At 42.4% G+C, this 12,404-nt stretch overlaps 1 protein-coding gene across 5 annotated transcripts in view; it reads right to left on the bottom strand.

Annotated features, from left to right (window-relative positions):
- PHEX (phosphate regulating endopeptidase X-linked) overlaps positions 1–12,404 on the bottom strand; it is a 209,739-nt gene that overhangs the window by 162,872 nt on the left and 34,463 nt on the right. For all 5 annotated transcript variants that reach the window (XM_035711932.2, XM_049107511.1, XM_035711933.2 and 2 more), the window contains 2 exons: positions 2,109–2,195; positions 815–1,041 (listed from right to left, as the gene is read on the bottom strand). In XM_035711932.2, coding sequence (XP_035567825.1) covers positions 815–1,041; positions 2,109–2,195 — 314 coding nt within the window. The remainder of the gene's footprint in view (positions 1–814; positions 1,042–2,108; positions 2,196–12,404) is intronic.

The raw sequence follows: 12,404 nt of genomic DNA, 5'->3' as shown, positions 1-12,404 counted from the left end.
GGGCACCTGGGTGGCTCAGTGGTTGAGCGTCTGCCTTTGGCTCAGGTCAGGATCCCAGGGTCCTAGGATCAAGTCCTGCATTGGGCTCCCCACAGGGAACCTGTTTCTCCCTCTGCCTATGTCTCTGCTTCTTTCTCCGTGTGTCTCTCATGAATAAATAAATAAAATCTTAAAAAATAATAAAAATAAAAAAATAAAAGTTGACTTACAGCAGAAGAGGGTAATATACTCTACGATGGGTTTTATACTTCTACTTCTACGATGTAATGATCAATATATCACTAATATTTTCTGCTTTGACAAAGAATGGAATTGGGAGAAAAATCAGCAATTCAATAAAATTTTCATTATTAGTCAAAGTAACTGTGGAAGCAAAAAATACAGTGGGATCAAAACACAACACAATTTGAGAAATGTTATTTGAATCCTTGTCAAGCTATTTCACTGATGAGTCTTTCATTGTTGCTCCTTTGTCATGAGGAGGTTTGGGGAAGAGCAGAGTTCAGAAAGTCTTTGCAACTTGCTCCCCACTGGAATTTCGGGACCCCACACAAGCTCAGAGTAGATATTTGAGGGCCAGATCAGAGATGACTTGAAACTCACACACCAGCTTCCTGAAAGGCTGACAAAACTGGTTAGTTCATGATTTACACTCTGCAAATCTGAGAGGAAGGGGAATATCCTAGATCCTAATGTTTAACAGGATTTTTATCCTCTGATTTCACTAAGGTAGGATGATTCTCTTTCTCTGGAAAGACATCCCAAAAGGCTAACATTGGACTGAACAAACAGGATGAACAAGTCCTCACTATACCTTTAAAATGTGTTCGCTGGACACCTTGTCATCAGGGGACACATACAATCGGATGAGGACAGAATTGCTGTATTGACCACGAAATGCCGCAAGGGTATGCAAAAGACTAAACTTCCTCTCTGACCAAACTCCTTCAGGACCGATGTTAGACTCGAGCACAGGCCAGCGGAAAGGTGAATGCCGCAGGATGTGTAGCAATGGTTTGGCATCGGCTTTTTCAATCGCTTCTGAAAAGGAGCAAATACGAAGGAAGAGTTAGAATTGCAAACTGGATGACCAAACCACCAAACCAGAATGCAGGTGTATCTTCTCAAGAGAAACTTCCCCAGAAGGCCCCAACTGAACATTTCAGCTGTTAGAAGCGCCGTGGATTGGGCATGACCACAGACATAGGACCGTCTATGACCCACACTTCAGTGTGACTGCCTGAACTCAGTCTTCTAGCCAGGATAGCTGACTAGGGAAACTTCTAGGTATTCCCCACAAGAAAAGATGGGCTCACTATAGCCCAATGAGCAATATTAGGCTGAGAACACTCTAGAAGACTAAGGAACAATCCTAAGTAAAGGAAACTACTCAGCCAAACCAACCACTCCCCCAATACATGTGAAATAATGCTTCTAGACTCTTTTGTCGTCTTTTACTACCCTCTTCTAGCTCACCAAATAATACTCCACATCCTAAACAAGTTAACACACTTCCCACAGGCACTGGCTTCTTCCTGTAGTGTTCTTGAGAAAACACACCAGATTAAATGGCAAGTGTTACCTTAACTCTAATCAGACCCAAGATGCCAACATAGGCCAAAGACACCCACCTAAGGTGCCTGTTAGGCTGATGGGGAAGTAGAAGGAGCCAGGCCCACCTGGGAATCTGGATTTTCCTAGACCCCAGTGAGGTTCTATGGGATACAGCAACACTCCCAAATGCCCTCTCTCCCAGGCTCCTTTTCAGACCAGACAGGGCCTCTGGATTCTTATTTCTGTACCACAAACAGTGGGGTTTGCCTTCCTGACCCTCCCCAAGTTTCTCATGGAGTGACTGATACCTAAAAAACCCAAGCCATAGAAATAAAATGCTTTTCCTATTTTCTGCATCAAATCAACCATAGAATATTAAGACAAGGAGAGTCAAAATTCAGTCTTTGAGAAGTGTTCCTCTCCTCAAACAACACTTTTAAACATTAATCGAATTCTTAGTAGTTCTCATTTCCCTTAAACAATATCTTTAAACATTAATAGACTCTCAGAAGGATAGGGTGTTAAATATTTTATTTATTTTCTTTATTACTCACTCTCATTCATGCAAGATGAATAAAGGATTTTGGCTTTCTGTATAGCTTCAGTGTCCCGCCTTCTACTGATAGATTTCTCCAAAAGTGCTAGGAAAATTAAGAAAGGATTCATTAGTAGCCATCCCTACATGGTGCCAAGTTAAAGGTCATTCAATAACCCCAGTCTTGGTCTCCAGAAAATCAAACGTAAAGACAGACAACCCTGGGAAAGACACATCTATAAAAGATATACAGATGGCAGAACCAAGTCTAAGTTGCTTGAGGTTCAAATTTTTTTAAAAAAATTTTTTAACCTTCTCTTTTCCCAGGTTCTCCTAATTCAGAGAAACCAAAAGTTTAATTTCCAACTCAGACTGGCCCTGCTGCAGGGGTTAATGTTTTCTGCCACCTACATAAAAAAACAGAATTCATTTATTCAAGAACCAAAAATAACTGAATTCTGTTCCTTGTTTCTGCACCGAGTAATATTCTCAAAGGAGGCAATTTCATCAGGGTCGGGTTTCTTAAGATTTCTTCACAGCCCAGCCTCTCAGGGAGGTCACCTGGAAGAAATTGCCCATTAGAAGTTTTATTCAATGTTGCATAAACATGCTGTGGACATGAAAAAAGTTGTTTAGACGGGAAATGGAGAGGCGAGATTGGAAAGCCTACCCAAATTGCCTGAAAACTTGTCCATTTACACATGTGGAGTCCTGCCCGTTTAAATGAGGTCATGTGTATGAAATAGCTGCCAGCATAGACATGAGCCCACCCAGAAAATGATTTGCCATTTATAACATCACTGATGCTATTGTTTGAAGTTGGAAAATGACAGCTGTCACTATTAAATAGAGGAGGAGGGAAAGGCAAGACTCAATAAAAACTACCCTCCCCCCCAAACACACCTTGGATGTACTTTACTGTATTAATTTACCTACATGAAGCCAGGATGAAGAATCCCCGTGCAGCCCCGTGGCACTGCCTGCATCGAGCTATGTCAAACTGCCGTTGTCAAGGCATTTGGAGTTTATTTCTGAAACAACCTAGCAGCCTCCAAATGACGGCACAACAGATGCTCCCACAGTACTCTGAATAGCTTCAAGACACAATGGAGAGTGCTAATCAAATTAATAAATAATTACATATTCCCTGAAGAGGAACCTCTACTTCTACACCAGAAGTCCTACCTTTCAAAAAATGATGCAGTCCAGAGCTCCTGTCCAGAGCACCTGGACATCAAAGAAGTCCATATAACTACACGGATCCAAATAAAATAAATTGAGTTGGACGTGGGCGTTTTCAATTGTTTCAACTTGTTTGGTGTTTTTTTGTGTATTATCGTAGCAATAAAAGCAGGATAAGTAGCCCCAAGGACAAGAAGGAAGATTGGTTTTGTTTCTGTTTTTGTTTTTGTTTTAATATTTTATTTATTTATTCATGAGAGGCACACAGAGAGGCAGAGACACAGGCAGCAGGAGAAGCAGGCTCCCTGCAGGGAGCCCGATGCAGGACTCGATCCCAGAACTCTGGGATCATGCCCTGAGCCAAAGGCAGATGCTCAACCACTGAGCCACCCAGGCGTCCCTGTTTTTGTTTTTTATTTAATAAGCAGAAAGCTCTAAAACCATACTCACATATAAGTTCTATTCAAATCAAATCATGTGCCCTTTCTACTGTCACTAGATTGTTGGGGAGATGCATTTGGAAGTAAATAATCCAAATTCTATTTAGGGATGTGATGTTATTCCAATGCTATAAACACTCCACAGATTGCAAACAAGAATGCCCTGAGGACTAAAAACAAGCCATGGGAACAAAAGAACTCAAATAGTAAATATGTACCTGAGTGTGTACCCAAGACAGTGTGTGTATCACAGAAGGTAAAAAGAGGACATGTGATGCTAAGTAGGGCATTCCCAAAACCTTAACTGTGCACAAGTATCAGTAATTAGTTCAGGCATACCCCAGAGATATCATGGGTTCGGTTCCAGACTACTGCAATAAAGTGAATATTGCAATAAAGCAAGTCAAATGAATTTTCTAGCTTCCTGGTGCATATAAAAGTCACTATACTATACTGTATTCTATTAAGTGTGCAATAGCATTATGTCTAAAAACAACAATGTAATACCTTAATTCAAAAAAAAGTACTTCATTGCTGGCACCTGGGTGGCTCAGCGGTTGAGCGCCTGCCTTTGGCTCAGGTCCTGATCCTGGGGTCCTGGGATCGAGTCCTGCATCAGACTCCCTGGTGGGGAGCCTGCTTCTCCCTCTGCCTATGTCTCTGCCTCTCTCTGTGTCTCTCATGAATTATTTTTTAAAAATACTTTATTGCTACAAAATGCTAACCATCATCTGAGTTTTCCAACAAGTTTTTCAACAATATTATTTTTGCTGGTGGAAGGTCCTGCCTAGATGTTGATTACTTTTGACAGATCAGGGTGGTGGTTGCCAACGGCTAGGAGGGCTGTGGCAATTTCTTAAGACAACAATGAAGTTTGCCACATAGACCGACACCTCCTCTCAGGATCAAGTTCTCTGTAGCATGACATGTTGTTTTATGGCATTTTACCCACAGTACAACCTCTTTCAAAATTAGAGTCAATCCTCTCAAATCCTGCCGCTGCTTTATCAACTGAGTTTATGTAATATTCTAAATCCTTGGTTGTCATTTCAACAAGCTTCATAGTGTCTTTGCTAGGAGGAGATTCGATCTCAAGACACTACTTACTTGGGGTGACTGGGTGGCACAGCTGGTTAAGCGTCTGACTCTTGGTTTTGGCTCAGGTCTTGATCTTGGGCTCATGAGATCGAGCCCCGCATCAGGCTCTGTGCTCAGTGCAGAGTCTACTTGAGATTCTCTCTCCCTTTCTCTCTGCCTTCCCATTCATGCTCTCTCTCTCAAATAAGTAAATAAATCTTAAAAAGAAAAAAAAAAAACTTTCTCTGCTCATCCATAAGAAAAAACTCCCCATCCATTCAAGTTTGATCATGAGATGACAGCAATATAGTCACATCTTCAGGTTCCACTTCTAGTTTTCTTGCTATTTCCACCACATTTGAAATTACTTCCTCCCTTGAAGTCTTGAACCCCTCAAGTCATCTATGGGGGCTGGAATCAGCTTCTTCCAGATTCCTGTGAGTGTCAGTATTCTGACCTTTTCCCATGAATCACACATGCTTTTGACATCATCTAGAATGGTGAATCCTTTCCAGGAGGTTTTTTATTTACTGTCCCCATATCCATCATGGGAATCACTATCTGTGGCAGCTATAGCCTTATAAAACCTATTTCTTAAATAATAAGACTTGAAAGTCAAAATGACTCCGTGATCCATGGGCTGCAGAGTGAATGTTGTGCTAGCAGGCATGAAGGCAACATCAATCTCACTGTACATCTATCTCCATCAGAGTTGGTGACCAGGTGCAGTCACCTCTTTTTCTGATCTGTAGGTCTCAACAAGAGGTTTAAAATACTCACTAAACTATGTTGTGAACAGATGTGCTGTCATGCAGGCTTTGCTGCTCCATTTAGAGAGCACAGGGTAGGTTTAGCCTAACCCTTAAGGGCTCTAGGATTTTCAAAGTGATCAATAAGCAGTGGCTCCAGGGTAAAGTCACCAGGGCTGCATTAGCCCCCGACAAGAGTCAGCCTGTCCTTGGAAGCTTTGAGGCCAGGCACTGACTTCTCCTCTCTAGCTATGCAAGTGCTACGTGGCATCTTCTTCCAAGTAAGGCTGTTCCATCTACAACGTTCAGTGTAGTCATCTTCATGAATTATCTGAGCTAGGTCTTCCGGAGAGCTTGGATGTCTGGGTAACTGGATAAAGGCAGCTTCCCCTTACATGATGGCACCAGCTCCTCCCCTTAAACTTCATGAATCAACTTCTGCTAGTTTCCGACTTTGCTTCTGCAGCCCCTCCCCTCTCTCAGCCTTCACAGCATTCAAGAGTTGGGGCCTTGCTCTGAAGCAGGCTGTGGCCTAAAGGTCTCTATCCTGTGGCTGCTTTGACTCTCTGTCCAGACCCCCCGCAACTTTGTCCGGATCGGCAATAAGCCTGTTTTGCTTCCTTATCATTCGTGTGTTCACTAGGGGAGCACTCTCATTTCCTTCAAGAATGTTTCCTTTGCACTCACAACTTGGCTACCTGGTGCCAGAGCCCGAGCTTCCAACAAACCTTCTTCACTAAGCTTAATCACCTCCAGCTTTTGATTTAAAGTGAGAGATTTCACTTGAACACTTCCAGGCCACTGTAGGGCCATTAATTGGCCTGATTTCAATATTGCCGCATCTTGGAATAGGGAGGCCTGAGGAGAGGGAGCAAGATGGGCAAAGAGCCAGTCGACGAGCAGTCAGAACGCACACAACATTGATCAATTAAGTTTGCCATCTGTATATGGTTCGTGGTGCCCCGGAACAATCACAACGATAACATCAAAGCTCACTGATCACGGATCACCGTAGGAAATAGAAAAATAATGACCAGGTTTGAAATATTCCAAGAACCACCAAAATGTGACACAGAGACATCAAGTGGGGACCACACTGCTGTTGGAAAAATGGCACCAAATACATAGGCTCAATGCAGGGTGACCACAAACCTTCAGGTTGTAAAAACTGCAGGATCTGCCAAGCCCAGTAAAGGGAAGTCCAATAAGGTGAGGAATGGCTGTATGTGTCAGAACTCTGGCTTTGCAGGGCACCGGGGGCAGGGGGGGGGCTCAGTGGTTGAACATCTGCCTTCGGCTCAGGGCGTGATCCCGGGGTCCTGGGATCGAGTCCCGCATCGGGCTCCCTGCAGGCAGCCTGCTTCTCCCTCTGCCTGTGTCTCTGCCTCTTTCTCTGTGTCACTCATGGATAAATAAATAAAATCTTTTATTTAAAAAATCTGGCTTCCATACTAGAATATGGCTTTTATTTATTTTTTTAAGATTTTATTTATTTATTCATGAGAGACACAAAGAGAGAGGGGCCGAGACACAGGCAAAGGGAGAAGCAGGCCTCATGCAGGGAGCCCGACGCGGGACTCGATCCCGGGGCTCCAGGATCACACCCTGGGCTGAAGGCGGCGCTAAACCGCTGAGCCACCCGGGCTGCCCATGGCTTTTATTATTTTTTTTTTATTTTAAATATTTTTATTTTATTTTAATTTATAAATACTTTTATATATTTATATGTTTAATATTTACATATAAATATTTATTTATATTTATTTATAAATAAAGATATTTATTCATTTATGGCTCAACCGCTGAGCCATCCAGGCATCCCAGAATATGGCTTTTAAAACAAATTCAGCTACACGGGTTACTTGTCATACCCTTTCCCCGTCTCTCCTCCTCATGCCCAAGCAGGCAGGAGAGCATTGATATGCAGACAGTGATGTGGCAATCAGTTGGCAGCATCCATTTTATGTATCTCTGTATTTGAATTAGAGGTAAGAGGAATAAAGTCTAGCCTGGAGAGTAATTAATGAGCAGAAAACAAAGCCTGCCTATCAAAGGCAATTACTCAGGTTATTAAAATGTCCCTAACGCACTGAGAAGGGCTCCTGGGTCACCCACGCAAGGGCATTCCCATCATCATCTGTGTTGCTTCTTGGACAATGTCTCAACCTTCGCCTGGGTAGAGGTTTCTGGGTATTCTTAACCATGTCACAACAGAAAAGGAAAGCTCCAGTTCATAAAAATCTCTAGTGTGACAAACCTGAGACTACAGAGTCAGTTTCTAAATGCTTCTGATCATCCAATTTGAACATAACCCATATTACGTATTTTTTTCTTCTCTAAATTAGCCTTAATCAAATAAAACTGTTTTTCTCATAAACAGATAAAATAGACATATCAAGGGGGTGGGGCTTTCAAATCACACCGAAGTGGTTTCCAGTTGCCACTTGCTGCTTCTTTCTAGCTGGAAGTAAGCAAATTATATCACTTCTCTAAGCCTCAGTTTCTTCATCTGTAAATCTGGAGCATAACAGTGCCTATCTCCCAGGGTTGTGGTGAAGAGCAAACATTTGAACGCAAAGAAACTCCCTCTGTCGGGACGCCTGGGTGGCTCGGTGGTTGAGAGCCTGCCTTGGGCCCAGGGCGTGATCCTGAAGACCTGGGATCGGGTCTCCCATCAGGCTCCCTGCGTGGAGCCTGCTTCTCCCTCTGCCTGTGTCTCTGCCTCTCTCTATGTGTCTCATGAACAAATAAATAAAATCTCTAAAACATAAAATAGAAAATTTTTAAAAATTAAAAATTAAAAAAAAGAAACTCCTTCTGTCAATGCCCGGACACCCAAGTGATCCATCAATGGGGGCCCAGTCAGCCGTTCACAAAGCTCAAGTAATCAAGCCTGTTTCTCGTGCTTTTCCCTAAATGTTTTTTCCTCCTCCTTTCTCAGGCTATTGGTAGCTGAAGGCCACATGCTAACCCGAGACACGGCCGCTCCATGTACAGGACTGTTTCACAAACAGGACCTGCCCGAGCCACCTGGCCGAGTCCCATGTTCTCCACCATAGAGACAACGCCCCACGAAGAGGGATATTCTGCAGTGTTAACCTTGTACAAATATTTTGTTCGCATTCCTCTTCTTCAACAAGGCATTTTCTTGTGTTGAAGAAATTTTCATGTGTTTCTAATGAGACTATAACATACATACAGAAAGGTACACTGATCATAATTTGAAGGATTTTCACAAAGTAAACACACCCACGTAACCAATGTTATGACCAGAGCCCTAAAAGCCCTTTGTGCTCCCTTCCAGTCACTACTTCTGATCAAGACCACAAATACTCTCATTAAGGAAGTGCTCCCTCAAGTCGATGTCCCCTACCTCTAGGTAATCTACCTTTCTCTTACTGATTTATAGAATTTCTTTATATATTCAACACCAAGTCCTTCGTTGAATAGCAGTATTGTGAAATCTCCCCTTGGATCAGCTTCACTTTCACCATGGCATCATTGGGTGATGAACCAAAATTCTTTATTTTAATATAATCCAAGTTCCCCATTTTATTCTGTGTGTGGCTCGCATATTTGGTGTCCCATTTAAGAAGACTTTGCCTGTCCCAAGGTCATGATATTCTCCTCTGTTTTTTTACAGAATCCTTATTGTTTCACATTCAGATCTACAATCCATGTAGAACTAGTTTCTAGTTCATGGACAGCCATGCCTTTGTAACATAAGCTTGGCTCACAGGGACAACCCGAGGGAGAATTTTCATGAAAGTATTTTTGATCATTGGGCCCCAAGTACTGTGACGTAAAAAGTAATCTTGGTACATAAAACTGGCATTAACAATGGCTAGCCTCCATTAAACTGAGTAGTCTGTGGGGCAGGGGCTGGGTCACAATCATCTTTGATCAGCCAGGGCCTACTGCTTAGCATGGTTGGTGCTCAGTCCACATTTGCAGAGTTGAATTCCTGAAAAAGTTAAGTCTGAGAGTTTTTCATCTAACAAAAAAGGAACTGTGAGAAGTTGGACTTCTTCTATCATTGCTCGTTATAATCAGCAACGCCCCAATTATGCAAAATCCATAATCTCCTTCTCTCCCATCCCAGTCTCTGTATCATACAGTGAAATCCAAGAGTTACTTCATCAGTTTTCATGAACACCAGTTTTTAGGATGCCTAAGTTTCATCATACCAGTGGTCTCGAATTCAATCACCCACTTCCTAGTCTTCATCTGTGGGTAAATACTTAGTTGGCACTCAACTTCCTTTAAGCTCAGAAGCTGAGACAGGACCACCAACCTTACTCAATTCACCTCTCCTGCTGAGAAAGGGCTTTTACTGAGGGATCTGGAACAGGAGAAAGAATTCTGAAGGATGGACCAGACTCCTGAAGACCTGGCAGTCCCTGGTAAGTCAAGAGCTCACAACAGTCCCATGCAGCTCAGGCCAGTCATCTGAAGTTTCCACAACATTTAGGACCTTCTCACCTAACACTGTTTTCAAAAATTTCATATGCACAAAGTTTCAGGCCTATGAGCAAATACCTACCAAAAACCTTGGTGCTGAGTTGATGCCATTTGAATGAGATGGCTCGAGGGCACAGGAAGTCTGTCAAAACACACTCTTTTGTGTTCTTTCTCCCAACCCTGCAATCCTTCTCTGTGCCTGTTCTAAAGGGGATCCTCAGTCTACCTGCTAAGAGACCAATGGATGCTGAAGCCATGTGCCTGATTTGCTTAATGCAAACAGTAACTGCGTCCTAAACCTTCATGTCACGTGTCATCAAGGTGAATTCTCAATCTCTTGGTAGATTATGCCAGCATTTCTCCCTCAGAAATCAGGGAGAGTGTCCTCTTAATTCTAGCTCAAAGGAAAAACAGGAAAAATCAAAGCTTTGGAAAGTCGAATCCACATTCTAAGGGAAGGTATGCCCTTCCACACCAACATAACAAACACATTCTCTAGAAATATATATATTTTTAAACCTATTATATCATGGCCTGGTTTCTCCTCTGGTGGTACTTAAAAACCACCTTTGGATGGTCCATGGTAGACTGTCACCTCTAATCTTACTATTTTTAGTCCTTGTTGATTTTCCAGGCTACAGACTTCAATTTGGTTTCCAGGCTCCTCAGTTTATTTACCGTACTGAGAAATTTCATTTTTCTAACTCACACTGCATGGGTATTAAACTCTTAGGCAGCTGGACCTGGAGACTCTAAATCAGCTTGCAAAGCCCGTTGTTATTCTCATTAAAAAATAAAATTCAAGTTAACTAAGTCATGGTCTGTGGATCCCATAGCCCTCACGAACGGTGTGACACCCAACTCTGCAGTTCCGCCGCCCAGAGCCAGTCAAGCATGGGATTACCTGAGTCTTTCTGACACACTGAAAAGACAATAAGAACTGATATTTCTCATTCTTCTGGGAAACTCCCACCTAAATATAGGGAGAGAAACTGTCAGAATCCTTTTCTCTGTTCATTTTTTATCATCATCTTATAAATGATAATTGTTGGCTGGCATCAGCTTAAGAAAAAGGGGCAGAGATTATTTTTAGGGGCACTAACAACCTCTAACTCATCAATCTAAATCATGGGTTACCAAATAACATAAAAATCCCCCCATTTAACACAAAAGACCTCTTTGCCCATAATGAAATCGATTTTATAAAACTGCCAGACTTACAAAAGTCTAATGGAAGGTAACTCTTTTATTATGTTCACTTACAAGTGAATTTATAAGGATTACACTTATCAGGGTTACACTTCAAAATAATTTAAACTAAATTTTAACATTACTCTTTGACAGCATAGAATTACAATGAACCTGCCAATATGATATTTTAACTCATAAAAATAGCTTTCCTAGTTAGATAATTTGTATCTTAGCAGATAATTCAATGTAAGGCCTGTGGTGAATTTAAAGTCACTAAAATCCATCTTCATTTTTTTTCCTATACTAAAAACCCTAATTACATATTTTGTCCTGCCACTTTCTAGCATCTTAACATTATAAGGGAAAGGTCATTCATGGTTATGTTTCCCTGGCAGGGGTCCTTCCTGAGCAGTCCTGAACATCCAAGGACCCAGTGGTGATAGCATTCATTTATCAAACACCTGCTCTGTGCCAGGTGTATTGTACATGACCTCAATTAATCCCCCACAAACCCTAAGAAGCATGTATCACTGATCCCATTCTACTCCACTCCTGAGAAGACCCTAAGAACCTGTCCAAGGAAACTCAGGTAGTAAAGGTTAGATCTCTGAGTTGGGCTCAGGTCTCTTAACTCCTGTTCATTCAACCATCAGGTACCCAGCAAAACTGTGCAAGTCGCTTTTGTGTGTGAGAACAAGGTCCCCAAGTGGTTAAGCCTGAGGCAGCAATGCCCTCATGGACTTTAATGGAGCTCTCAATCTTAACTGGAAGGCATTCCCTGGTGACACTGAGACATGTTTTTGAAGTCGTGCACCAACTCCGTGCTGAGCCATCTACCACTATGCCCTGTCACCCCATTTGTAACCAGGGAGACACACTCCTGAGGCACCTAGCTAGCCAGGGAACGGAAGCCTAGTGATGTTAGGACAGGACAAAGCTGGCTGGTCCCTAAGGCTTGACTTTACATCATGTCCTGGTCTAAACCAGTGGTGTCCAAACTTGAACAGGCCTTCTTGATGCCTATGATCCCAGGAAACATCGCCAGCCCAGATTCCCTCCTCCCCCATTCCCCATTCCGCTCAAAGTCAATGCTGATTGCCGATTTCCTCACCCAACAGCTTCCTTTTAATTAAACGTCACCATTCTCCAAGGAGAGCACTACTTTGCTTTGTTCTATAGACGCTCTCTGTGTTATTGCCCCTTTTAAGTCTAAGT

The sequence above is a fragment of the Canis lupus genome, chromosome X (assembly GCF_003254725.2).
Source record: "Canis lupus dingo isolate Sandy chromosome X, ASM325472v2, whole genome shotgun sequence".
Lineage (NCBI taxonomy): Eukaryota > Metazoa > Chordata > Mammalia > Carnivora > Canidae > Canis > Canis lupus.
This window is presented reverse-complemented; position numbering and strand designations above follow the sequence as displayed.